The sequence below is a fragment of the Lagopus leucura genome, unplaced genomic scaffold (assembly GCF_019238085.1).
Source record: "Lagopus leucura isolate 7727_CA_CO unplaced genomic scaffold, USGS_WTPT01 Super-Scaffold_100030, whole genome shotgun sequence".
Lineage (NCBI taxonomy): Eukaryota > Metazoa > Chordata > Aves > Galliformes > Phasianidae > Lagopus > Lagopus leucura.
In genome coordinates, this window is record NW_024962281.1 from 1,461,405 (window position 1) to 1,489,005 (window position 27,601).

General features: G+C 44.8%; 1 protein-coding gene across 5 annotated transcripts; it reads left to right on the forward strand.

The window, feature by feature from the left end:
• The first annotated feature begins 4,380 nt into the window (after positions 1-4,380).
• P4HA2 (prolyl 4-hydroxylase subunit alpha 2) lies at positions 4,381-27,388 on the forward strand. Of its 5 annotated transcripts, none has more exons than XM_042881648.1 (16): positions 4,381-4,436; positions 5,070-5,165; positions 9,481-9,580; positions 11,187-11,283; positions 12,816-12,967; positions 13,689-13,826; positions 14,956-15,195; positions 16,801-16,997; positions 17,718-17,894; positions 20,680-20,750; positions 20,993-21,092; positions 21,666-21,719; positions 24,057-24,116; positions 25,548-25,616; positions 25,974-26,070; positions 26,867-27,388. In XM_042881648.1, exons 3-16 carry the CDS (start codon positions 9,499-9,501, stop codon positions 26,935-26,937), a joined length of 1,605 nt encoding a protein of 534 aa, XP_042737582.1. In that variant the 5' UTR covers positions 4,381-4,436; positions 5,070-5,165; positions 9,481-9,498; the 3' UTR covers positions 26,938-27,388. The 5 variants fall into 5 exon arrangements, 4 of the variants coding, with proteins under 4 accessions (XP_042737582.1, XP_042737578.1, XP_042737580.1 ...); XM_042881644.1 differs by lacking the exon at positions 24,057-24,116 and adding an exon at positions 24,185-24,250; XM_042881646.1 differs by lacking the exons at positions 4,381-4,436; positions 24,057-24,116 and adding exons at positions 4,760-4,874; positions 24,185-24,250.
• Positions 27,389-27,601: the final 213 nt, after the last annotated feature.

Sequence of the window (27,601 nt, forward strand, 5' to 3'; positions counted from 1 at the left end):
CTCCATGCCAATGTTCACGCTCAGGCATTCATTGTTTACTTATGCTGAGCATACAGTGCGCACACTGTGCTGCCTGGGAAGGAATAAAGATCCACTGTTCCAGCCAGCCAAATATTTTTAAAATCCAGTGACGTGCCAAAAAGGATTTCTGGGGCTCTTGGAGTCACTGCACTGCTGCATTTTGCTGGGCAGACGCTGCTGCTCCAGGAGGGCCAGCACTGCTGCAGCACTGATGGGGAGCTCAGAGGGAGATGATGAACTGTCAGAGCTTGCATAAGGCCAACTGCCCTCTGTGTGAGCACTTCTTGGTCAGCTGGGTTTCCCCTCAGGTTGGGCAGCCTGGTGCTGTGCTGTGCTGGGACCCTTCTGTTCTTTGTGAGAACCCTCCTGGAGAATCATCCCAGCTCCTGCACTGAACTCGCAGGCAGGAGCTACACACCAGGACGACAGCCACGCAAAGCACAGCGACTGCAAACCACCCTCTGCCTCAAGAGAAAGGTTCCGTACCCATCTGACTGCTTCAAGATGTTGTTGGGTTTTTTAAGGCTTTTCATCCACTAATTAGTAGCCTCAGTAAAATAAAGGTTGAGTTTTTCTTTTTTCTTTTCGTGATCTTGTAATGACTTTTCCCCACATTTCTTAACTGCATCTTCCTCTAAACCTAAAAGGAATGATGTGACCGACTGGCCTTTCCTATTTCTGGATTTGATTTATGCTGCAGTCTGTAAAGGAATGACTCAGAGCTGTTCAGCACTGGCCTCATGCGAGGGCTGTGTACAGGCAGGAAGGTCTGCGTGGCTCAGGACAGTCCTCCTCCTCCTCTGTGCTCCCTCCTGGGCTTTATTCTATGTCAAAACGCCCTTCTTCTCCACAAAGCCCTCAGTTAAACCTCTCACAGGTTGCTTTCCAGGCTCTGGTGGTTCACTTGTGTTCCATCAAGGCTTCTGTTTTTTTCAGCCGTTAGCAGTGGCATTGCTGCTCTGCACTGAACATAAAGCTCAGACAGGTGATGCTCAGAAGCTGAGATTCCCAGGATCCAGGTGCATTCCTCCTTGCTCTCACCTCAGGGTGCAATGATGGAGATGGAAGATGCCTGTCCCAGGCTGAGCCCATCAGGAGCTCCTGAGGGTTCAGATGGCTGCCAGGACTCTCCCTTGGTGCAGGCAGGGGCTGTGGGGTGATTCACCGTCCAGCCGTGCAGGCGTAGCAGAGAGCTGACTCATCTGCTGAGAAGGGAGCCGAGCTTTGATTAAGAAGCCTAAAACATGGATGTGATATAGAAAATGTTTCACCCTGAGTGGTGCCTCCCATGCATGCCATAGAACTATGGAACGGCCTGGGTTGCAAAGGACCCCGATGCTCATCTGGTTCCAACCCCCGACTGTGTGCAGGGTCACCAACCAGCAGCCCAGGCTGCCCAGAGCCACATCCAGCCTGGCCTTGAATGCCTGCAGAGATGGGGCATCCACAGCCTTCTTGGGCAGTGTGGATGATGGGGGCTCTTTTCCCAGTGCTTTTGCAGTGCTGTCAGCCTCCTTCAGTGTGTACCAGCAGATTTAGGAGCAGGATATCCAGGACATCGTTTATAAAGTTGCCTCGGTCCCCACTTCACCACTGCTCAGTCAAAGCTGTGGTTTGCATCCCTACATCCCCAAGTACTTTTGGAGGACAGTTTAGAAAGTATAATTAAAATATGGGCAATGTCACTTCAAATAACATCAGGAGGATCGGCTATGGCTGTTCCCTTCCCTGTAGTCGGACCCTTTGAGTTCTCTGTGGGTGCACTTTTAAACGAGCTGCTCAGGCAACTGCTGGTAATTCCTATGTGTGCAGTAGTTTAAATGACCCTGTAAACGTGCAGCTGGGCACGGCTCAGAGCACTGCCAGACCGGCCCCGACTGCACCATAATTACGTGGAGCAGGAATTCGAGCTGTCGGTTCCTCCCCGTGCTCCTCACCTCCCCATGAATCCAGTTTCAGCCTCCCACCTGGCACAGAGACAGCTGGAGCTGCTGCTTGCTATGACAGCCCTTTTCCATGGGAGCGTTTATCTCACACTCATTCTTGTCTGGCTTATCTGCAGCAGGGGGTAAGGAACAAACCCCATCCTTTCACTTCCAGCGGCTGCACTTTGGTATATCCCCAAACCAGAGTGATCCTGAATACTGCTGTGTGCTCAGCAGCATCAGGGCTCGGCACTGAGCAGTGTGAGGCCGAGGGACCATTTGCCCCTTCCAGGAGGATCCTGCTGCAAGTTTGGCTGCTCAAAAAGTGTTCAGAGCAGCAGTTGGTGTGCAGCCAACGTCTCTGTGCATGACAGTGCTGACCTGTCAGTGTTTAACACACTGGATTTGCGCAGGGCAGCACTGCACCTGGGTCATGCAATGCCACTGCAATCCAGCAAGCAGACACTGAGTGAAGCACATCATGAATAAGAGGAGCGACATGGTGTGTCCTTCATGGCAGCAGTGCGCTGTGCATCACCAGAAGAGTAAATTGCACTGACGTTTGTGATATCAGGCTGGTCACGTCCTGCTGCACAGCGTTCTTCCTGTGTTTTGGGCTCCTATTCCTGCTCCTCCAGGATCCAGTGTCGTTCTTTTTTTTTCATTCATAAAAACAACCAGGGAAGTGCAATAAGTACACAGCTAAATTTAGAGTTTATTTGTGTACGAGGCCTTTCTACATGTGTACTTTTTAAAGTACTGTTTCAGAGAGAAATCTGAGCCCCACGGAGGTCAGAAAGAGTTCTGTTACCCAGACACATCCCTGCCTCCTCCGGTCTGACTCAGTGCACTGATTTATGGGAAATACTACAGTGCACTATGTAAGTACTCAGAGATCATTTTAATATTTCCTCTGCTAAGGCCTCAGACAGAAAACCTCGTAACATGAGAGATGAGGGGGCATCCAAAAATGCTTGTGTGTGTGTGTCTGGCAGCCAAGGCTTTTGATTCCACTCTTAGGAAAAGCAGTTGAAACTCCAGCAAGACGTGCAGTTCTCTTGTCCTTAAACCAGATCTCTGTGCCACAGCTCTCCAGGTGCCAGCGGGGCTGTGCTGATGGGAGATCAGCCTGGGCTGCTTGAGTCTGACATTAAAAGCCATCTGTGGCCCTGTGCTCTCTGAGGCCCTTGGCTGATGGCAGAACTCAGACAGGCAGTTCTCAGCCCCAGCGCAGGCAGAAAGGAGCTGTTTTTAACCTGATGCACATCCTGCTCCCAGCCAGGGGATCTCTGCGAGCTCAGCATTTTCCTCTAAAAGGATTTCAAAGCAAATATAGCTAAAGTAAAAATGGTACTTTACAAGAACAGCTCAACACGGGGTGTAGAACCGTTACGGAGTCCAGGCTCCTTGTGCTAATGCTAGATCAAGTTGTATATACAGTCAGAAGGACTGCACAGCTGGTTGTTTGCAAGAGGAAAGCCAGATCCTTGTGCTCACCCTACAAATACACTGTAAGTCCTTTCCACTAAACTAGAGAAAAGAAATCAACGTACTCATGACATAACAGCAAAAATCTGCCATAAAAAGAAGTTTAAAAGGGTCAGAAATGGGTTAAAAGCTCTGGCTGTGAATCACAGCGTTATCTTTGGAGGCTGACACTGTTTGTACAGTCTGCTATGGGCTCCCATATCTGCAGTGCAGTCGCAGTCCTGCAGACCGCTTCTGTCACTGACAGCCATGCGATCCTTTGTAAACAGAGGAGGGAAATTCACTTTGCCTAAATAAATGTTAGTTTGCAGAATGTACTATGTGAGATGTATGGAGTTCTGTAGGAAGCCCCGCTGACAAGGCAGCTGGGCCTTTTTGTTACGGTTTGTGATTTTAGTAGCTGCTAAAAGCTTCGGTGAAATCATACCCGTGTACTGTTTGTTTCCTTAATTCCTCCCTTTCTTTCTGGATTCTGGTAGGAATCATCTCCCCAAATCCCCGAATCTTGGCTCTTCAGCCACGTTTCATTGCATTTCTGCTCAGTGAGCAGAGCGATGATGGAGGACTGAATCTGGAAAGCAGGACGTTGCTTGTTCGCGGTGTCTTTTAAGATCTGATCGAGTTTCTGATTCCAGCTATTCTTTAGGAGGAGTTATTTTTGGTTACAACTGTAACGACGTTCGGCAGCGATCACTGTTCATGGTGACGATTGGTAATGAACGCTCTTAATTGGCGACCGCCTCCCACGGGTGGGAATCGCCCCCACGGGTGCCATGCAGCCTTCGGCCCTCCCCGCCCCACCGCCGCCGTAGGGCTGAGCGGATCGGACCTGGGCGGCCCCGCGCGGCGCTTCCACTCGCGGCATTACGGCGCGGGCGGAGCGGGGGGCGCGGCTCGGAGCGCGGCGGCGGCTCAAGAGCAGCGGGGCCGGGAGCGGGGCGGGGCGGCCGGCAGCGGGGAGCGGGATTGGGATCGGGCCGGGGAGCAGCGAGAGGGGCTGCGGTGAGCCGCGGGCGGAGGGGTGTGGGGGGTCATCGCGGCCGGGCGCGGCGCTTCTCGGCGCCCCGGAGGCTGCGGGTGCGGGGCGGCTCTTGCGGCGCTCCCTCTGCCGCCGACCCGGCGCATCTCGGCGGGGCTGGAAAGAGCCAGAACGGCTGCCTGTAAGCAGGCGGCGTTGCGGGCTGCGGCACCTGGTAGCGGCGACTTCGGAGGCGGTGCCCTGCGGGCGTGAGAGCTGCAGGGCAGCTGTTCCGTGTTGCTGCCCGTGCCGGCTGCCGCTCGGAGCTGCGGCTTTGCGAGGGTTCCGGGACGCGCTTGTTCCGCTCCCAGCTCTTTTCGCTTTCAGCTGGGATTCGTTTTCGAGAAGAAATCCTTTCCCTCCGTCCGGCTGTGTGCTGAGCAGCGGCGGAGATGTGACGGAGATTGGCGAAGAGCTCTGAGGTTCCTGCTCGGGCTGTCGGTGCTCCCTTGGGGGGGGCTGTTGGGGTATGGGGAACAGGGAGCTTCTCCGTGACCTGTGGCAGGGCTGCAGGGGTCCCATAGCTCTGTGCTGGCTGCTCTTAGGCTGCGTCTCCCCCGGGTTGGCTTTCCCTGAAGATAAGTGTGTAATCAAACCTCCTGTCCGTTGACTTTTAGTGCTTTGTGAGGGTGAAGCGGCTCTGGAAGGTCACACAGCCATCTTCTCCAGGCGGGTGCTGCAGCTTGCTGGTATCGAGGCCTTTGGGAATACAGGTATGTTGTAGATATATAGCAAAACCATTAACTGCTGCTCTGATTTCTCATAATGCCACCTGAGAACTGTAAATTACTGTTGCTGTGACTCTAAGGGGCAGGGATTTTGCTTATGCTGTAACTTACTGAGATTGCCGTTTCAATGCAGCTCAGTGCAGGAAGTACAACCATGAACGCGGTCGTGCGTTTCAGGCTGTAACAGCAGGGGGAGCACGATTTACTGCTCGATGCGAGGAGTTGGTTCTGGATTGAAGTCGGGAATCGAGTCTGTTTATAATACTCATGCTGTGCATGTTGGCAAGCTTCCAGAGAAGCGAGCTGTAAACATAGATTGCTTTCCTCTGCCTGGGCCTGATTTCTGTGCATGGCTCTCTGTATGAAGGATGCTGGGTACGTCAGGAGTACGTGTTCCAGGCTGAGTGGAGATTCTGCTGCACATCTGAGCTTAATTCGGTTGTTGTTACCAGTTGAAAGGAGTACCTTGCTGCCCACAGATGTGTCATTTAAAAAAAATATATCTTTCTGAATGGAGATTTTTTTGTGTGTGTGTAATGGAAGGTGAATATGTATACCAAAACTATGGGCTTTGCATGGCAAAATGCAGTCTGGATCTTAATGCTGGAAAGCATATTGCAGTGGGAGAAGAGTGTGTTGCCATGCTCATATGTTCACCAACAGTGTGGAGTCTGGCTCCAGCTGCACGATGAGCTTGCGTGCACTGCGGAGTGAGATGCAGGCAGATTTGCTGTGCTGTGTGAGTTTTCTTGTCTTCTACAGTGCTGGAGAAATATTTTTTGCTATAGTTTAAATAAGTGGAAACTGATCCAGATGCTTATGCTTTCTGGGGTAATATCAGTAAGGATAACACAAGGCATTTTAGCCTTTAAAAAGATGCGTGCTGTTTTGCATGGACATACTGTGTCCTTGTCAGCGCATGCAAATGAACAGCTTTTCCTGTCTTCCTTTTGGCTTGTCATGAAAAGTACAAGGAGATCATGTTGTATTATTTGTTAGGCAGTTATAATTGTTTTCAGATGCACATTAAGCCCTTTGGCAAGAAAGGTGGTGATGTAGGCATAAGCTGCTTTGAGCTGAGAACTTAAAGTATGCTGGAGGAAGGAATTATTAGGTGAGCCTTAAGGGAGAAAAGAACTTGCTTGTGAGGAGCTATGTGATATTGGAAGGAAGCGATGCCTTTTCTCTCCCTCACTGTGAGCAGGAGCTGCTGTTTTAGAAGGGTAACTGCATGCTGACTGATGGTGTCAGTAATCCTGGTGTGAGGTTCAAATCCTCTGAGTGGGACCCTGACAAGAACTTGATTTCGTACTTTTTAGGTCAGGGGAGTGGTTGGATGTTGGAGCACCTTCTGCGTCTGGGTAATGGATTATGGCCCTGAATAATGTCTCAATTGTCTGCTAGCAGTGAAGATTTGCTCTATTGGGATAAAATTCATTTCCTCGCTATTTAATCACTTTAATTAGCTGTAGAGCTGCCATCGTGTGCCAAAGATCTGCTGGCTGTGAGACTCACTACTCTGAGCTGGCTGTTTTTATGGCTGCTTTTCTTATAGCAGTATTAAGAGAAGCTCTTTACAATAATCCTGAATCCATTTACAATTCAGCCCATCCTCTGGCCTTAAGCATGAAAAGAATCTAGCAGGCTTTTGTTTGCACTGCTGTATTTAAATACAATTAGCGTGATGTGCACCCCTCAGGACTAATGGCGAGTTGTTGACCACTTTTGAAGCCACTTGCCTTGCGTGCAGTGAGGGGGATGGAGCACTTTGTGCTGTGTCTGCAGGTAACAGATGCAGGGTGTAAAGCACTGGCATTTGGAGAACGTTGGCTCATCCAAGAGTCCAACCTCCAATTGCTGTTGGAAGATGGGCTGCTCTTCAAAGCCTGGCGTACGGACCTCAGCTGTGTGTGCACTGAGAGCCCATCTGTGGCCTTGAGTGGCTTTGAAATAGTGACTTGCTTGTTACACTGCCCTATGATATGTTAAATTTAGATGCAGTGGGGAAGCACTATTTTAGCAGTGGTTTTCCAGGTCTCTTTAATAGCATAGGCAGGCACAGAAGAAGAGTCAGTCTGTAACCCTCATTTGTGGGTGAGAAGCTGGTAATCCCGGTAGGCGTGCACATAACTTCTATAGGTTGGGTCCATGTTCTTGCATCTTCTGGAGGATTTTTAGTGTGTTTAATAAAGAACTCAGTCTAACTTGTGAAGAAAAATTCCAGCCTGGTTTATTTGGTCTACAAGAACTTTTTCCTGCTGCCTGTGCTCGCTGCAGCCTGACGGCGCTCTTTCCAGCGGGAGCAATGATTCATTGAGGGCTTACACTCCTGAAAAGTGTTTATACAGTATCCATTTGGTTGGCTTCTGGTGCTGCTGGCTGGATACTTTCAAGAGGAGGGAAGGAGCAAAACACAAAGTGTTGCTGTATGTGGTGCTGTTCAGCTTTAAGTGTCCATGGAGTGGCCTCTTGTTGCAGCCCCATAGGTTGGACAGTGGTGCACGTGCTCATCTCCAGGGAGCAAAAGCACTTCAAGGTATCTGTGCCCTTAATATAGCCTATGCTGCCTGCTCTCAGTTCCTGCATGACCCCTGCATGTTTTTAAACTTAGGCTAAACTGAGCTTACAGAACCTGTGTGAGTCTTCTGAAACCTGTTTTAGAGCAGTGTAGCTGTTCTCATTGGAATGAAAGGAAATCCTAAATTCACCTGTCTGGGTAACAGGCATACCATGCTGAAGAGGCTGCTGAAAAAAGCCAGGAGTGCAGGCAGTACTTGTCCTGCAGCTCTCTTATCTACAGAGTTCAGGCATTTCTGTGCAACTAAGTTCTTCCATCAACCAAGGAAAGCAGACAGGCTTCACTGGTCTCTTGGTCCTGGTTTTTGAGGTGGGAGGTGCTAATGCCCCTTCTGGCTCTGTTCTGTGTTAGCAAACAGCCTGGCTGTAGTGTGGGGGGGAAGCCATGCACACGTGTGTGTGTGTACACATGCACTTGTGCTTTCCAAAACTGTGGTTATGACATCACTCTTAGTCTCCTGTAATTCATTATTTCTTGCTGGTTTTCTGAATAACAGCTGTGAAAAGAATGTATACAAACAGTTTGGAAGTCCTACGGCCAGGTGTCTGCTTCTTCAAGCAAGAGCTGGTTTGTGTTTACAGAGGGTTTCTGTTTATTGACTCAAGAAAACCTGAGTAGGATGGCAAAGCTGTTAAAGATATGCTGTAAAGACAAGCTGCTAGCTGTAGTAAGTGTTCTTCTTGGCAGGTATCCTGAGCCATGAGTGCACATGGTGGGGAGGTGCAGGGAGAAAGCAAAGTTGTGTTGTTTGAACTGGAAAGCTCCCTGGTAATTGTTTTGCCAGGCTCTGTGTAGTGTGTCCAAAAAACCACTCTGTGAGACAAGAACAGCCCATGCAGATGGATGCTTCTGGCTGAATATATCCCAACTGATGTGCTTCCCAAGTGCTCTCGAGTCGCTGTGCTTTCTGCTATATCACTTATAGTGGCTGTCAGTGTTGGCAGACCTCTGCGTGGTGCTGTTCATTCAGCTCTGCTTGGTTCTCACGTTACCCATGTATGAGTTCTGAACGAGCTTGAACAAATCGTTTGGGAATATGTGGTTTGCAGGGGGGTGAGAAACAGCGTGGTAAGAAGTATTCTGCATTCCCTGTCTGAAATGCTGTTTTTCTGCTTGCTCATGCTTGCAAAGTCGTGGTATTTCTGACTTCTCACGTAGACTTTTAAGGCAATCAAAAGGAAAATGTAAGAAATACCTTGCAATGTGGTAATACATAGCAGAGCTGTATGCCCTGTTCTCTGTGATGGTGGTGTTGTTGTGTGCTTGTTGTTTGCATCCATGTACCAAGGAGCTCGGATTAAGGGTTGGGACTCCTATCATCATACTGCATTCTTGAAAAATGGAAAGGGAAGGTGCCATCCATCTGCCAGCTCCTCCTATCATCTTCCTTTTGTTCTAATGTGGGGACGCTGGGAGAGCTCCTCTGGTGGCTGTTCTGCTTGCTGAGCAGCAGCCTTAGAAATCCAGAAGCCATAAGGGCTGTGCCCAGAGCCCATAGCATTGGGATGATGTATTTTGAATGATCCAAGTTGGAAATTTTCACTTTAAAGTTTTCCAGCGTTTGCTGCCACTTCTACTCTACAAAATGTGTTATTTATTTGGCTTTCTCACTATTTGTGTTTCTCGTCAGTTTTTATATAACTGTTTCCTAGCATGTCTGTGTCTGACCATTTGACTGGGGCTTTATTGCTGCTGGAAGATGATACAACTCTTATTTTCCAGGCTTGAGCTTTCTAGAAGATGAAGCCCTGGCTGCAGTTGGTGTTCTTTACCAGTGTTTTCTTGATCTGGCATGCAGAGGCAGAGTTCTTCACTTCAATAGGTATGGGAACAACCAGTGCACAATGTTACAATGCAACTAACATGACTGCCAAAACTGTTAAACTTTACAGATGAACCATAGGACTGCCCTTGTGTGGCCCTATCAAACACCAGCTTCGTCAGGGAGAGCAGCACTTTGACATCCTTGGTGCTATTCTGCATTGCAGGCTTTGTATCACTGGTAGTTGTTCACGTTTGGTTAGCTCAGCACATTATGACTAACCTGTACGAGTTTCTCTGAGGTCTTTGAGTAAAAGAAGACAATATCTATGTTTTCTTGAGAGCTGTGCATCTGGTTTTGAATGCAGCACAAAGCTTCATCCTGATTTCATGCAGAGAAATTCTGTGACAAATATGTGAAATATTCTTTCACAAAATGTGGCATATCTTATCTTTTATAGAAGATTTGGGATTGGATTTGAGAATAGGAAGGAAAAATCTCCTCCAAAACCCTTCCTGGTTTTGTAAGGCTTCAGTAAATCTCAATGAATTCATGTTGCTGCAGGTCTTGAAAATAGACTGATTTGATGAAATTCTAGTTCTCGTCTTGAAGCTGTGATTAAACTGTGTGGCTTCTGTAGCAGATCCTAGAAGTAGGCACAGACTGATTTCTGCTGTGACTTGGTCTAATGCTTTCCTGTGGAATAGTGTGGAATCCCCCCGTAAAGATAAGAGGTGAATGGATCTGGCTGTCCTCAACTTTGAGCTCAGTGAAGCAGTGCTTCTGAATGGTAGAGCTCCAAACTCCTGCTTGTTTTGCACTCATGTATGGAATTTATCAGCCAGAGCAAAGCAGTGGAGCTTGAAGCACGTGTTCTTGTGCTCCAAAGTTGAGTAAAGAATGCTTACCTACGTGGCTGCAAGGTTACTGTGAAGGACCACCTGCTCTTTCCATTTGGCCATTTCTGGACCTTTCTTATCTCTGGGAAAAGAACATCCTGCTGCCTTTCTGCTTAATTATGCCCCACTAATAAAGACTTTAGAACACTGAAAGAAAGCTGTTCAATTCAGCTGTTGCTGTGAATATCCATTGGGTCTTTCAGTGTTGCTCTTTGAAAAGCAAAGTTTGTCACAACCCTTCAGATGAATGTGCTGGCAATTCTCTCTAATGCTAATGAGGAGAGACTTTGTCAGTCCATAAACATGAGTCTGAAGTTCCTCCTTAATGGTGGGTTGTGTATCCACAGATACCATACTGAAAAGCTGTAATTTTAAGTGAGTCAAATGGTGGAGTAGAAGCTGACCTCATTTCTGTCCATGTGCTGAACAGATGTTGGGGCATCTGGATGACTTGTTGCTTTGAGCAGTAGCTTCATTAATGTCAAACCTTTATTTTGTTTGCCTGGCACATAATTACAATAGCCAAGTAATTTGGAGATGGTTAAAAAAAGAGGCAAGGCTATGTGAACAAATGAAGTTGAGGCTTTAATAGCCTCTTGAAGCATTTAAATGTCAGACCTGTATGTGTAGTAAGTCCAAAAGCTTATTAGCTCTAAGTGCCCACCTTTTGATTTATCTTTTCTTAAAGGGGCTGCAGCATCTGAGATGTTTGCTGCTGTGGAACTCATCATGAGAGTGATTACTATTTGCTTGTATTCTGTTTTCAGGTCAAATGACAGATCTGATTTATGCAGAGAAGGACTTGGTACAGTCTTTGAAAGAATACATCCGAGCAGAAGAGACCAAACTGTCTCAGATTAAAAGGTAGGGGAGAGGTTTGCATAGTGAAGAGGGGCCACAAAGTGCGTAACCTGTTGTGTTCAGTTAAGCTCACCTTCCTGCTCTGGTTTGTACTTCCCCAGTAAATATAATGAGTGTAAGTAGTGCTCCTGTGGAGAAGACACTGATATCGAAGAGGAGCCTTATCTGCATGAGCTAAATGCCTGTAGATGCTGTTGCTCTGGGCTACCTGTTGTAAGCAGCACACAGCTCCTATTGTCCTGGTGCCTCAAATCAGTTAAAGCTCTTGCTGACAACACACTTCTCCTCAGCTAGGCTGTTAATACTTACCTAGCTGCAAGTTGTACCTAACAGGGCATGACACCAGAATGGTCTGAGGTCTGGGTTGGTAGGAGCTGTGTGCCTGTAACTGGAGCCATGCTTTCCAAGGACTTTCTGAACTCCAGATGGTATCTGGCAGCTTGATCTCCCTTTGGGATTGTTGGGTGGGGATAGGGTTATGAAACAGTGAAATGAGCCAAATTCCTCGTCACTTTTGTACACACAAATATTTATTTCTTGAAAAGTTGCCCTTCTGAAGGAAAATTGTCTCCTGTTCAAGTATGTTTAGAGTTCAAGCTATGTATAATACTTCTAAAGCAACAAAAATCATCTGCATATGTCAGATTTCTCTTTGCGTGTGCTGAATTTGCAGTTGACTTTTTCCTGTATTGGTAAGCAAGAGGATATTTCAGCTGTCACAACACTTGAGCTCTAGTCTGAGGGATATGCTTTGTAACATGCTGAATTTCATCACTTGAATATGGTGGCATTTCTTACAATTGCTTTCTATGCATAGAGATGTTTGATTCAAAACACCCCTGTGAACAGAGAGTAAAACTTCACCTTATTACTACTTTGCAAAATAAGCACTGGATGCAGTGAAAGCTGATTTTGTTAGGAGATGTGAGACGTGTCTCAAAGGTGTCACTAATCTGCCATCTCTGCTAAGGGTTCTCATCTTGCTTTGTTGCAACATCGTGATACGCAGAATAAGGCAGCCTGGCAGCTTGTGCCAATGGCTGTACTGAGCTGCTTACAGCCATGGTTCAGTCATGGCTTGGGGTTAGACTCAAAGGGGATTTCTAATGTTCAGTTATTAGCTTACCTCAAAGCTTTTTTCATACCGGGTACTGGAGAGAGGTTGGCCAAATGCTTGTCACAAGGGATGATAGGGATTTGCACATTTCTCAGATAGACAAGTGATGCTTTTTATTATTTGCTGAAGTGCAATGTGTTGAAAGCGGATGGCTAAGACTCATTGCAGGGGAGATGAATGCCTACTGAGATTTAAATTAATAGGTAAGGAAATAAATCTCTTTGAAAAGAGCACATTGTGATTAAAAATATATATGTCAATGAACCTCACTTCATCTGGTGAAGTTAAAAGCCTTACATCTGGGTACGGTAGCAAAAGCAGCCAGTTGGTTCCAGCTATGTAATTAGGATGACTTCAGAAGGAAGGTATGCATTCAGAAATTGTTCTCAGGCTGAGGAATACCGTTCTCTCTTTCCAGCTGGGCTGAGAAAATGGATGTGCTGACGAGCAAATCCACTTCGGATCCAGAGGGGTACCTGGCCCACCCTGTGAACGCTTACAAGCTGGTGAAGCGTTTAAATACTGATTGGCTGGAATTAGAAAACCTGGTTCTTCAGGATACAACAAATGGTGAGGAGCTGCAGGGAAGGTGTTGGTGGGAGGTTCCCCTACAGCATCATTGCTTCCCCTTTTGTTCTGGAAACTGCAGGCTCTGCTGTGGCTTAAATACCGTTGCTAATTTGGTTTGGAACTTAAACTAATGACTGGGCTCTTGCTTACTGGGTACCCAAGAGGGGAAACTTGCTGCTGAGTCAAGACTCAAAGCTGTTACTTGTCATAGGCACATTACATTTGGCTTGCTTGTGTAGCTTGCAGCAAAGGAGAATAGGATGTCCTAAAGTGGCCAGCAGTTATCAGCTGTTCTATATCTTGTCTTGAGTTCTATATTCCTCTGTGTAACAGCTTACTCATCTTACTTCCCAATCTGCTGCATCACTTCCCAATCTGTAAGCACTCACTTTGGCCATGTTGGTCAGTAAATAAGAATCAAAATGAGATCTGTGCCAAATTGGCAAAGGACTTTTTGTCATTGTATGTCAGTAATTATGTGGTGCAAGTGAATGTATTGATGGTTATTTCTCTTGTCATTTGCCTGTTAACTCTGTTTCTTATAATTGGACAGAAAGCAATGCCTGTATAAATGGAGAGCCTAATGAGAGGTTTCAAATCTAGTTAATTTGAATCCTGGAATTCAGAAACAAAGCAGATGCGTTCTGTGTTAATCTGGTGCTGCACTTATTCAAACCGTCGAAGTAACAGCTTTTCCTTTTGTTTTCCTTTTGCTATGAAGGCTTTATCACCAATCTCACGATTCAGCGTCAGTTTTTTCCAACTGAAGAAGATGAGACAGGGGCTGCCAAGGCTCTGATGCGCCTGCAGGACACATACAAACTGGACCCTGAAACTCTCTCTCGAGGGAACTTGCCAGGCAAGTGCACAATGGTCTCATCTGCTATAAAGAGATGCAAACAGTAACACCCTCAAACTCTCCAAAAGTCTGTTTTGGGTGGAAATAAAGGCCTGTGGTTCTGAAACCGTGTGGCTCAAGCAGTAGAGGTTGCATTTGCTGTAATGTTCTGAGAATGAGTTTTTTTTCTATCCAAGCCAGGGATCCACACTGACAAGTAGCACAGATTTTATTTCTATTTAAGGGGAAATCTGTTCTGGCTTTTTCTGTGGTCTCAGTACCAAAGCTAGGAAGCTGCTTGTGCTGGTAGCTGTGTAGGCAAATGGTGTGGTTGTTTCCCTGGGAACTGAAGAGCTGAGCAGAGGCAATGCTCCCTAATTCACTGCTCTCGTGGCTCTTCGCAAAGCGTGGTTCTCTTCTTGCCCTCTTGTTCTTTATCTATGGAATAAAGGCTAACGATATTTGCCACAAAGTTATTTTTGAGACTAGATAAACATATTGTGATGTGCCACTGTTCTCTCGGGAGTCCCAGTGGGTGTTTGTAAGAGATGTGCTAGCAAGTGTGCTGTTTCAGTAGTGCTGCTTACAAATTGCCTGGACTTCGTTAGTGTGGGTAGTTGAGTTCACAACATAGCTGTAGTTAAATGTAGGTCACAAACAGTGAACTGAAGATGAAGCCATATCTGTGCACCTGATCTGGAGCAACCGGAAATCTGTACACAATTGAACCTAGTTTGCCTAAATAACAATCAGCTGCTTGTGCACAAATGTACACCTCAAGAGCAAACGAGGCAGTGTGCCGTGTAGCCAGACAACTCTGATAATCTAACAGTGTCACCTTAGTGTCTGTCAAGTCTGCTGAGCTTTTAGTGTGTTCTGCCTTTGTCTACAGCAGAAGGCAGAACAGCTTAAGAGAAATCTGTTGAACTTTGGTTCCCAAACAGATGAATCTACGATGATGATGGGATGTAATTTTTGACTCCTGAGCGTGACCAGTTTAGCATGGAATGTAAATCATTGTTAGTGCATTCTTCAAAAGATGTTTTTTATTATAGATCTGTGTATTTACTGATATTTCTTAATGTGCCTCCACATGTGAGGGCAAGGATGCTTCTATGCAGGTTGCTTAAAGACCTTTTTTTGTTATTAGGAACAAAATACAGGTCGTCTTTGACAGTGAGTGACTGCTTTGGTATGGGCAAGACTGCTTACAATGACGGTGACTACTATCACACAGTGCTCTGGATGGAGCAAGCCTTAAAACAGCACGATGAGGGGGAGGATACTACAGTCAGCAAAGTGGAGATCCTGGATTATCTCAGCTATGCTGTCTTCCAGTTTGGGGACTTGCACAGAGCCATGGAGCTCACAAGGCGCCTGATATCCCTTGGTAAGAGCATTGCCAGTAACAGCCAAGAGCAGCCCATACTTATGGGTGAGCTGACTGGAAGGATTTCCTGCCAGATGACCTGTAAACAAATATAAGTTATGGAGAAAAGCCTACTTGTGCATGAAACGTCTTCAGCAAGCCATCCTATAGGCCGTGCTGTTATTACTTGAAACCTAAGTGTCTGTCTGACCACTGTATTTTCTGGTGTACTGTGATGTGTCTGGTAATGGTTAATGCCTGAGCTTAAGGATTCCAGTAAGGATTAAGGCTGCCATGGGCTCAGCAGAGTACTACCTCTGCTGTCAAAACCTACTGACTTTTTAATATTTCTTGACATTTTTCTGTGCAGATGCTCTTTGTTAGGTAGTTTCTTTGCCTGAGATCTCAGTGTATTTCTCTGAGCAGTCAGACCATAGATTAGAATTTCCTGAGACCTGGTTTTATCTGTGCTCTGTTTCTAGGTTTCTTCTGAGTGAGCAAATAGGCATTCCTTTAAATACAGCTCTACTTGTGTTGAGGAAGTTTATTATCTCTAATTAACATCTTCTGACTGAAATATTTGTATGGTTTTTAAATCAGCTGTTATTCTTAACCTAGATGCTGGCAGCATCCTGAGAGTGAGTGAAGCTGTTTCATTAGCAGGGAGGAGAATGGGAAAGATGAATAACTTCTGCAGGCATTGAGATTCCTAGATTGAAGTTTATAAAATGACTGTAGTGAATCTAGTACCTTCTGCAGGAATGCATAGCACTGATAGCACAGTGCACATCAGCATCAGAGCGGAACAGACTTGACAGTCTCTTGTGGGAGCCTCCTCTACTCTGGGCTAACCTTTATCTAGCCAATATCAGCCTGTGCTTTAAGGGGTGGTTACTCCAGTGACCATCTGGGTTTGCTGAATAAGAGACACAATGAGCTTGGGAAGGTCAAAAGCAAAAAAGTGTTGTAGGTGCATGTCCAGAGACACATAGTTGTGAACTGGGACTTGTTCCTTCTGTAGTGTAACTATGATAGGTGATTAAAGTCATCTACTGATGATATTTACTAGTTCATAGCAACAGCAGTAATCACTAATGATAGGTCTAATGTGTTCCAGCATACCTCTGGCATAGGCATGAGAGAATGGATGCTGTAGGTAAGCTGGTAAATGGCAATGCTTAACTTCTGAGCTTCCAGACTTCACAGGAAGTGTTTGAGACTGAAGTTTGTGGCTGGGCTTCCACTGAGGTACTGGGCTGAAGCCTGCTTGTGCACTGTAGATGAGAGGCATGGTGAAGGGTGCTGCAAGTAGCCTAGCTTGATCTCTTGTGGTCTGTTCCTCCTGGGTGGAACTAGGCAGACAGCATTTGAAGTGCAGGAGAATTGGGATGACCAAAACCTCCTTCCACTCAGATTGCATGTTTTGTGACAGATCCTTTCAGAAATTACTGCAGAAGGACGCCAGCTTCCCTCTGCAGAGACAAACGGGAGCCAGAGCACTTGGTTGCTTGATGGTGCTCTAGGAAGGAGAGAATTATTGCTGAATCTTGATGCAAACTCTTCCTTGCATTAACAATTCCTGAGACTGTACCAGTTACTGGTTCTGTCTGTTTTGTCCCAATGAAGACAGCACTCATGAGAGAGCAGGCAGCAATCTGCGGTACTTTGAGAAGCTGCTGGAGAAGGAGAGAGAGAAGTCCTCAAACAAGACAGTGGCCACAACGGAACCCGTGGTGCAGAGTGGTGCCTATGAGAGACCTCTTGACTACCTGCCAGAGCGTGATATCTATGAGGCCCTCTGCAGAGGTGAAGGGGTGAAAATGGTAAGAGAAAGGCAGAGCTTTTCTGACTGCGCTGCCTTTGCATAAGGATGGTCAAAGTTGGCTCATGTGTAAAGCTGTGCAAGAAAAACTGAATGTAATTGTCCAGTCTGAGATATGCACTTATGCCTCAGCCTCTGTCTTCACCTGTTAATTCTGTACAGAACAGCTCTCAGCTTGTTCTTCTTAAAGGTTGTTGAGAATTGAGTCTCCTGACAGTCTGTCTATCCAATCGTTTCAGGTGCTGGCTGTTTTGGTACAATAGGAGTCTTTTTCCACTGTCAACTAGTTACGTTTTGCCACTGTTATGGCATCACATTTTGTGCATCTTGATGGGTGCTTCTGGGGGTGACTGTACTGACCTGCCAGCCTTTGGCACTTCAAATATTTTTAGTGCAGGAAGAAATCCATTTGTTTCTCTGCGCAGCTGAAATTGTAAGAGCCAGGCATTTCTTACAGCCAAACTTTACTTATTGAATCTGAATTTATAGCCTATTAGGATTTAACTGAGAGATTAGTTTTTCCAGATCTTTTTAGTGGCATCTGGAGCAGCATGTTTTCATTCACAGTAAATATCAGCACTGCTGCTGCTTACCTCTGACACTAGCTGTGTGCTGACTGCTCTTGCTAGTGCTTATGAAATAAGACACACTCTTTTCCTGTTTCTAAGCTTATGAATAATGGTTGAGCAAACAATGCATTTTACTTGGTGCCTTGTTTCAGACGCCTCGGAGGCAGAAAAGGCTGTTCTGTAGGTACCACAATGGAAACAGAAACCCCCATCTGCTCATAGCTCCCTTTAAAGAAGAAGATGAATGGGATAGCCCTCATATTGTACGCTATTATGATGTCATGTCTGATGAGGAAATTGAGAAAATTAAACAACTGGCGAAACCAAGGGTGAGTTTCCCTTCATCTCACTGACTGCTAATTGCATGCTTTGATCTACAAGCAAAGGCTAGGCAAAGGATTTGAGAGAATGGTTTCGTAGTACGGATAATACACTGTGAAGCTAAGGGGAACAGTTTCAAAACTGCCTGGTGATGTAGGACCCTAAATCCCAGGCTCATGAAGGGGTTTGTGCAGTGTTGTGTTTAACTGTGCAAAATTCCTTAGTAAATAAGGGCTGGAGCTGGAAAGGTAGGTGACTGCCTGGCTTACAGTGGTAGATGCCTAACATAGCTTCAGTCACCTTCTTGAAATGAGGCTGACCTGAATTGCAGTAGCTTTAACCTGTGATGTGAGTGCACACAAAAATAATCCCACAAAGTTAGTGATTCTATCTGACTTCCCTAGAGGTGAGGTTACCAGTCTTGTTTCCTTTCTGGCAATGTGAGATCAGCAATAGATGCTCCATCTTCTGTGCTTGCCAGGTCTCACAGGAAAGTAGAATTGTATAGGATTGGTTCCTTCCAGCACTTCTGTAGCTCCTGCTGACAACGGTGGTGATAAGATTCCACTCAAGGATTGCCTTCGTGCATTTCTAACTGTAAACATTAGTACCTACTGATGTTTTCGTGGTCTGGAGAAGCACCAGTTCCTCAAACACCCAGAGTTATTTGTTATGCTGGGCTTGTGAGTACTGGCTAGCTGTGGGAGTGCTGGCACAACACTTCCCTCTCAAAGAGGATTCTGAGCTCTACAAACAGACTTTTCCTATTATGTCATACTGTAAAACTTTGAGCCTCAGATAAAACAGAAACACTGAAAGATTGAATCATTAAATCTACTTTATGAAATCAAGCACCTTCTAAATAGGGCAGCTATTAGTTTTTTTCCAGTTTTACAGCTTTTGTTCAAAGCTTTAATGATGGAAAATATTAAGACTCACTAAGTTTTGCTTATGTCAATAATGTGAAAGGAATTCTTCATGTTACCTATGCAGCTGTAGGATGAGGATCAGTACAACAGGAGGTAAATACTGTCATCTTAAGATTCGGGCTTCTTTAATTACAAGAAAATGGTTTCTTATAACTTATTACTCAAATCTGTCTGACTGTTCTGTAGGAAGAATAGCTTTGAGTTCTGCAGTACTACTGAAATACTGGAAAATGCAAGTCTTGTGATGAGATAGTGTTAATGTAGCTTAATTTCAGTCAGGAAGCTTCAGTTAGTAGTCATGGAAGCTTTGAGACAAACTGAAGCACTGTGTTAGTTTTGGGCTCGGAAGGATGAATATTTCCTTGTATTTGCAAGGAACTTTTACTTCAGGGTCTAAACACTTAATATTATCTGCAGCTTATGCTTGCCAGTATTTCTTGTTTTGTAGAGAAACAACATCTGTATGTGATACTCAAGTTGGTTTTGGTTATTGTTTTGCAAAATGCAATTGCTTTTACTCCAGTTCCAAAAAGTAGTTCCAACTCGACAGGCAATACATCAGAGCTGACTGTGTCAACTGTTCAGTGCTGGAAATGGTCTCCAAAACTCTTAACTTCGTTGGTGTGGGGGCCTGAAAAGGCCAAGATATGCCACTAGATCTAAATGCAAAGGGCAGAAATCAAGCAGGCGTGCGCAAGCTCAAGTAGCAGCGTAATAGAAAGTTTAGAAAGCTAAATTGCATCCCTGAAGCTGTGCTTCATTGCACAGGGAAGAACAACATTGTCAGCCTGCTTATTCTGCTGTGATTTTCACAGGAGAAATCTGGAGCAGAATAACTGAGTCAGAATTAGATGAGCAGATGTGCCAAGAGCTCTCGCACAGGGACGAGACGAGGGTTGTAAAACTGGCTGGAGGCTTATTTGAGGAGAAATGAAGGAAATAGCTGCCTACTGGGAAGAAAGCGCAAATAAAAAGGCTTTCTGGGGCCTGTAATTAAGCGGAAGGAAGAAGGCACGATTTTAAGTGTTTGTGGTTTTCAGGAGTTAAATTTAAATGTGGTTTGACTTTGCAGTCAGACAAATGAGTGTCCCAGTTCTTGTTCTCAGTTGCGAGTATGAGACCCAAGTTGCCTGTTAAGCAAGCAGCAGGCTGTTGCTTTGCTGCCACAGTGGATCTGCTCAGTTCTGCAAGGTTCCAGGCTCCTCCTATATACTAACTGTGTGATGTGGCCTAACAGTGATGCATTATTTGCTGTGCGAAAGTGCATAGGTAAGCTGCTATAAAAGTATCTGTCACTGAGAGCAGATGTTGCAGTCCTTTTCCAATTGGGAAAATCTAAGTAATATTGAGTCTTGTCCTCAGGACAAGTGGATTTGTCTGCCCTGTAATTTGTAATTCATTTTTGCAAATGTTTTCATCTGTATTTAAATCTAAGAGTGAGCTTTTTCCAGTCCACATGAAGAGAGGGCTGATTAAATGTATGCAGCATCCAACAATTCTTTCTGCCAAGAACATAAGCTTCATATGTTGACTTTGTTGTTGTTCCATCTTGTTAATATGGACTCCAGCTGTTTAAGAAGTCTTTTTATAAGGTACCTCAGTTAGCACTACTTGTGCATTTAATGGTTATCATGGCTTTTGCAGTCAATTGCTTTCTCTAGAATCAGCTGCAGGTGATGGATTGCATTTGCATTTTTCTGTGTACTGTTCTAGCCTGAGTCTGGGACAAACTCTAGGTCGGAGTTTAACTTTCATGCTGTGATACACTGAAACTTGATAAAGCAGCTGCTGGTTTTGTTAGGATTGAAGTCTGTCTTTTGATCTGTAGTTGATGTTTCTTCCTGTTTGGGATTTTTTGGCACAGCTGGCACGAGCCACAGTTCGTGATCCCAAAACCGGTGTCCTTACAGTGGCTAGCTACAGGGTATCAAAAAGGTAAGCCTAGAGAAGAGTTCAGCCTTAAGTTTTCTGTGCTTAACAGCCCTTGTGTGCTACCTCCATTGGAGAACTAGAAATGCTTTGCATGCAGCAAAAGCTTGCACAACAAGTGCATGGTAAATGGCTCATCTGTGTAATTTGGGGTAGAAGAAATCCTTCTCTTCTGGGAAGCTCACGGTTTGGGGCTTTGTATTCTAAAACAATGTTTCACTGCTTCCTATTCCCTTCTCTTGCCCTAGTTCATGGTTGGAGGAAGATGATGATCCTGTCGTGGCTAAGGTGAACCAACGAATGCAGCAGATCACGGGGCTGACAGTGAAAACAGCTGAGCTGTTGCAGGTTGGTGCACTTTCACCTCAGCAGGATGAGATCTGATGAGTAGCTCTTCAGTGGGGTGGTGTGGTATTAATGCAGAAACCAATATCAGCATTGCTCCTGACCAGCTCCTCCTAGGCATTCTGTTAACTGAACACACGGGTTCCTGGTGAGTGGGTGAGTAAGGTCATGAACAGCACCATCTCCTAGATCAGACGTGTGCTAAAGAAACACCCATACTCAGATTCTGCCTCTTTGGAGGAGGAGGGAGTAAGTGTGATAGCAACTGTTGCTGCATGTTCATGTTTATCAGGTTGTTGTGGTGATAAGCAAAGAGTGCTGCTGTTAAGAAACATCAGTACTGAGAAATTCTCGGTGGAGCCCTTAAGCTGAAAGGGAGGGAACTCTCAATGCTTGTCTGCACACCTCATTACTGGCAATCTGAAGAAAAAGGAGTTGAGTGGATATCTGTTAAGCAGATAGCAATCTTGCCACAGAGCACCATTTCTCAAAGGGTGTTTTGGATCTTTGAGAGTCATCTTATGCAGCAGTCATGCAGTTCACTGCGTACAAATATTTTGCTTTGTTCTTCTGTAGGTTGCTAATTATGGAATGGGAGGGCAGTATGAGCCACACTTTGATTTTTCTAGGGTAAGATTACTTTTCCAATTACTCCTTGGGTACGGGGTGAGGGTGGGAACAGATATTTTTGGGAACTGTTGAAACCCTTATTAAAATGTCTTTTCTAATAAAAAAACCGTTTAGCCCAGTTGCATGGAATGGATTATGACCTCTGGAAAACTCTCACTCCTTTCTCTGGTGCTGGAAGTTCAAGAGACCAATGAACAAATCTGCCTGCCTGCTTTTGTCCCATTGGTTCTTTGCACAATGTAGAGATATTGAGAGATAGTCCTACTGTTCTTATATGTACTTCTTCTGTTACCCTGCTAGGGAACTCAGCCCTGGATGGAGATAGAGTTGTTCCATTGGGTTTATAAATTTAGCAAGGTTGTCAGTCCTCTTTTGGGTATTTTAAAGTACTTTGGCTGAGCAGGACATGTCCCTCCAAAAAAAGCAGCATGTATGGAAGTCTTTGAGTTGGAACCCTTCTGGTAAAAGCCTTTAAAACCTTTGTGATTGCAGCTATAGGGAGTCAGCAGAGTTTTGTCATCCCTGTCCAGGATGCCAGTGCTGTGGGGACAGCAGGGAAACTTATCACTGGCACTTGTTGGGTCTATACCAGGCACTAGAGGGCTCTACCTGGCAAGAGTGAGCTCAGGTTAGCTGTGAGAGGGGAGAAGACAAACTCTTCATTGCAGTTGCCTTGGTTCATGAATAGCTGTGATGACTGTGATGACATAGCTGTGATGAACACAGCTGAAGAGCTGTGATGACTAGTTGTCACACATACAAAATCCGTCTTGGTTTCAGGTAGAATCATCTCCAATCGAATCCATCTTAATTCAAACTATTCCAGTGTTTTTACCTGATAGAAAGAATGGATTGCTGCAGCCAGAGGGTAACCCAATAATTGAGAACAGCATTGAAGGGGCCCTACTGAATGCTGTTCATAAATAATCTTAATCCCCAGCACTGTGGAAGCTCCTACTCGTTGGCTTTGGCCTGTTGAGAGAATTTCTCTGTCAACTTTAAGACTGCTTTGTTTCCAGAGTGAAGTCAATGCTCTTAAATTCTCTTCAAAGCCTTTGAACTCAAGGACCTCAGATATCAATTTGGTCGTTATGGTCTTTACTTTTGGATTAGGCAGCTGGGACAGAGCTCCATTTGGAACATAGCCTTGGCTGCAGTCATCAGTTAAAGCAGGGCAATTGGGGAGTTTGCCGTGGGCTTGGGCTGGTCTGCCAGGCTCTGTGCGTCACAGATTCCAGTACTGGAATCCAGAGACATTGCTCTCTCACTGTCTGATCAGCCTCACAGCTTTTTGTTCCCTTACAGCTCTCAGATGGGGAAGCTTTAATACTTAAGTATTTCAACTTCCAGATTATGTTGGGTACTCGAAAGTTACAGAAGAATCTTATATATTGAAGCTCAGAAATGCATGGCTGGACCTGAGTTTGGCCTTAGAGGTCTTGGAAACAGGGGAACTCCTCTTATCTGAGCTTCAATGTTGGCTATTAGATTGAATTTGCATGTACTGATGCAGGCATGTAGTTCTTAGTGTGAACCCATTTCAGGAAAGATATCTTGTTGAAATAATGAAGTAGATTGAACTACAACATCTCAGAGTTTTTCTTGCTGCTTGTCTTTTCCTAATGCTGGTTTCTGCATTTTTTTTAAGTGTTAAAGTTTATTTTTGTATTGAAGAATTCATCTTAACGTTGCTTGGCTGAATCTTGTCAACAATAAGCAATACATATAAACCTCTAACTGCATTTTTCCTCTGTGCCCTTCAGATGCCCTGGGCTTCTGGGTGTTTTCTGCTTATAAACTGGTGTTTGTATGATCTCATACTTCAAATGAAACTCACAACACTTGGTCTTCTTGATACAGTCATCAACTCTAGATAGACGACCACTTGAGATTAATTACTGTTATTCTAACTTGTTGCTGTTAGAAGTAAATAGATTTTCTTATGACGTTTCTCTGAGATCACACACTGAGAATCTAAATGCTTATCTATCTTACCTAAATGCTGTTCAAGCTGAGTTTTTCATAACCTCAGTTGTTGACTTTAGACCAGCGTCCACCACAATAACAGCCTGTTGGTTACTTAAATACCACCTGAAAGCATTGCTTCTACTCTAATGCCCTGAGAATTACTTGCGTGCTACTTCTCCTTCTAGCACCAGAGTGCAACGTGCATGCATCTATGCACTGTGGCTGCAATTTGTGCTGGCTTTAGTGCTGCCCTGTGAATCCCCTCTTAATTCCAGCTCTTTGAGCCTGAGGCTCTTTGTGCAGAGCCGCATATGTAACTCTAGCGTGAGCCCATTCAGAATGAGAGGTTAAAGTTGTTGTCTGTTACAGCGACCCTTTGACAGCACTCTCAAATCGGAAGGAAATAGGCTAGCGACGTTTCTTAACTATGTAAGTACCTTTGTTTGTCTGCTGTCTGTGAGCTTGAAGTTTGCAGTTATTCTCATTTAATTTTATAGAAAGATGAGCCAGATGCTTTCAAGCGGTTAGGGACTGGAAATCGTGTGGCCACTTTTTTAAACTATGTAAGTATGATGCTCCTTTGTGAATTGGGTGTAACTCAGGGATGCTTTGTTTGCAGCGGGCACAGTTGTTTGTAGAGGTTTGTGGGTGTTTGGAAGGAGTGTCTTCAGCTCCTGCAGCATCAGGTGCTGTCCTGTGTGAACGGAATTGGGATTCCTGCACAAACCTTGATTCTCACAGTGAATAACATGCATCTTATTCTCTGCTGGCTGTACACGGTCAAAGGCATTTCACCTTTTGTGTGTCCCATGCAGAACATATCAAACATGTTCTGATGTCTCTACTAAAGAGTTTGTTGTTAAGGTGTAGGTGTTAACTTGCAGAGTTGCATGCACAAGCTTTCTAGCTGGAAGGGGCAAAGCACTGTGCTCCTATGGCATCTTGTGCCCTTTTATTGTAGGTACCAAGCAGGAAGACGCCAGAGTGGTAATAACATAACAGCAATCCTAGTTGCAGTGAAGAATGTGGGGATTGTTTTTGATTGTTTGCACTTTGTGGGAAGTGGATGTGACTGATTTGTTTCTCTCCTTCAGTTCCTGATCAAAAACCTACTGAGATCAGTGAAAATATTACTTAGTTTCTTAGAAAGTGTTTCTGGGGACTTTGGGTTTTGAGTCACATCTGTAGGGCTTAAAGTGAATCCATCTTTGCTAACAAATTCATTAGTTCATTCCAGTGTAGAACAGCAGAGCATAAAGATGTAAGCATTTCTTTAGAGCCTCGTTGGTGTATGAATTATTAAGGCACTTGAAGTAGAATAGAACTATTGGGGAACAGCAAAGAAATTGTGCAGAAAACTGAGGTTTTCCACTTGCATTGTTTGTTTTTTTTTTTGAAGTGGTTGACCAGGATGCTAAACTAAATTATGAAAATGAGTTCCAAGGACAAGGTTTCAGTTTGAGGAAATGTGGTTTAACAGGCACTTATTTTTCTAATTGAATCATAAACCAGAATGAAATTCTGAAGCTAACTTGCTCTGAAGTCTTCTCCCTTGTTTTGGAGTACTGCCTTATTAATGCTGCAGGTTCAGTTTTTTTTATGGCTAATTTGTGTAATATGTACTTGTAGATCAGCTCTTCATCAAGCTTACATATGAATAAAAGCCTTCAGCTGAAGTAACAGCCTTCAATAAGCAGCTTAGCAATTCATGCTGGTTGAAATCCATCTCTTCTTTGTTACTGCAAGTCACAGAGGTGCGAGTTGTGTTAGGACAAGGGGTGCTTGAGCTTGGGGAGCCATTTGTACAAAAGGTGCTGTAAATGATTGGTTTGACTTTGTTTTCTCACTTTGTTTTATTAGATGAGTGATGTGGAAGCTGGAGGAGCTACAGTTTTCCCAGATTTTGGGGCAGCCATATGGCCCAAGAAGGTAAAGTCACTCTGTATGGCTGCTTCTCATCTCCCCTCTCCATCTACTGTCTTTTCTCATTAGTCTTGTATCTAAGTCAGTTAATGTGCCCGTGCAGCTTGCTTGACGCTCAGAGGTTATAGTGGGAATGGTTTCAATGTAGAGCTGTTATTAAATCTTGTTTTCAATCTCTGAACACAGCTGAATTAGAGTTGAGAGCAAGTTGTCTTTTCCATGTGCTGCTATTTGTGACCTATGCTGAAGTGTTTCATAAGAGCTTGCAATTGGGTTCCTGGGCATTATTCCTCTTCCTCGTGTCAATGACTTCAACATGTTGGCTGGGTTCTGGTTAATCCACATCTGGTATCTTTTCTGCAGGGAACAGCAGTGTTTTGGTACAACCTATTCAGAAGTGGTGAGGGTGATTATAGAACAAGGCATGCAGCTTGTCCAGTGCTAGTAGGGTGTAAATGGGGTAAGTAAAACTCCTTGAGGAACAAAACCTTTGGTGTATACAAAGATGGTGATATACTGAACCATTATAGCAGCCATTTATTGCCATTTTAAATGCTGGAGTCATTTGGCAATAATGAAAGCTCGCATCTCAGTACGTAGCATGAAGCAGCTACACTGCTCAGCTGTCTCTGGAGAGAGCTTTTGTGGTAGTAATGTTGCAAAGCATGTAAGAATGGCCTTGTGTGGTATAGGACAGCTGTAAAACGATTTGGGTTGGAAGGGAGCTTAAAAGATCACCTGCATGTCCTCAGGTTTTTTTCCCTATACCACCATCCCCCTTCAGTTTTCCCAAAAACATCTTTCCTGATCGTGTTATCTGATCAGATGGATCTGTGCTTTCTGGAGGCAGGCAAACCTGATTGCATGGCTCATTGGAGACAAATGCTCCCTCTTGCCTTGGATGCCCATAGTCTGTACTCCCTGCTTCGGGTGCCTGGCCACTGGGAAGTTGTGTTATCTGCTGGAAGTAGCTTATGTCTCCTGTCATCCATTTCTGAACCCACCTCCCATTGCCTCTGTGGTGTTCTGATTGCCAGAGCACAACGACCTGTAATAACACCAGATCCAAAATACACTGCCTTGTTACTGTTGGCCAACTGTGCAACTGGAAATCTTCTTCCTGGCCCTGTGAATCTTTGTTTCCCATTGGGTGGATGGAGAACTATAAGACCTCAATGGAAAGAAGAGTCTGGGTTGCAGTGCTGCACAGAGACTGGGTGCATGGTGGTAACTAATTCCATGTCTTTGTTCCACAGTTTCAAACAAATGGTTTCATGAAAGAGGAAACGAATTCTTACGACCTTGTGGGAGAACAGAGGTTGACTGATATCCAGCCTGCTGCAGACCTTTGTTTCTTTGTCTCCTTTTCTACTGTTTGTTCTTCCAGTTCATTTCTAAGAAATGATCCATCTTTGTTTTTCCCCCCCAAGAGTCCTGGCACTTGTCACAAAAAGACAAATGTAACACCTGTGAGTGAAAGTAAATGGCTTTGTACACATCTCTTGTCTTAGTTGCTGTCATTTGTCTCCACCTTCCTTTTCCCCTGCCATGTTCATCATTTTAGTGGTCTTCCACCCTCAGTGTTCTCTTTAGTAATGATGCAAATGATGTTGTGGGTGATCCAGAATGCTCGGGTGCCTGGTCTTGTGCCTTTTGTACCTCAGAAGTTTTAGATGTTAAATATTTCTTCAAACCAAAGTTTTTAAGTTTTGTGTACGTGTTAATTTTATTGTATTTCTATGGATCACGAGTTTTGAAATAAATGTTCTTTCAAAAATCTTTGTGTCCATGATGGGTATCAGTACTGGGTTTAGGAAACAAGGGGCCTCTATTTCCTCCTTTTCTGAGGGTCTGTTTCTTCGTTACCCTTTCTTTTAGAAAAACAACATGGCTTTGGATGATGCTAAAGGTTGGAGCATGAGACAATTCTTGCAGCTTCTACTGAAGTTGGAAAGATTAATTTGTTTTGAAACTGTACTGTAAGAGCAGAC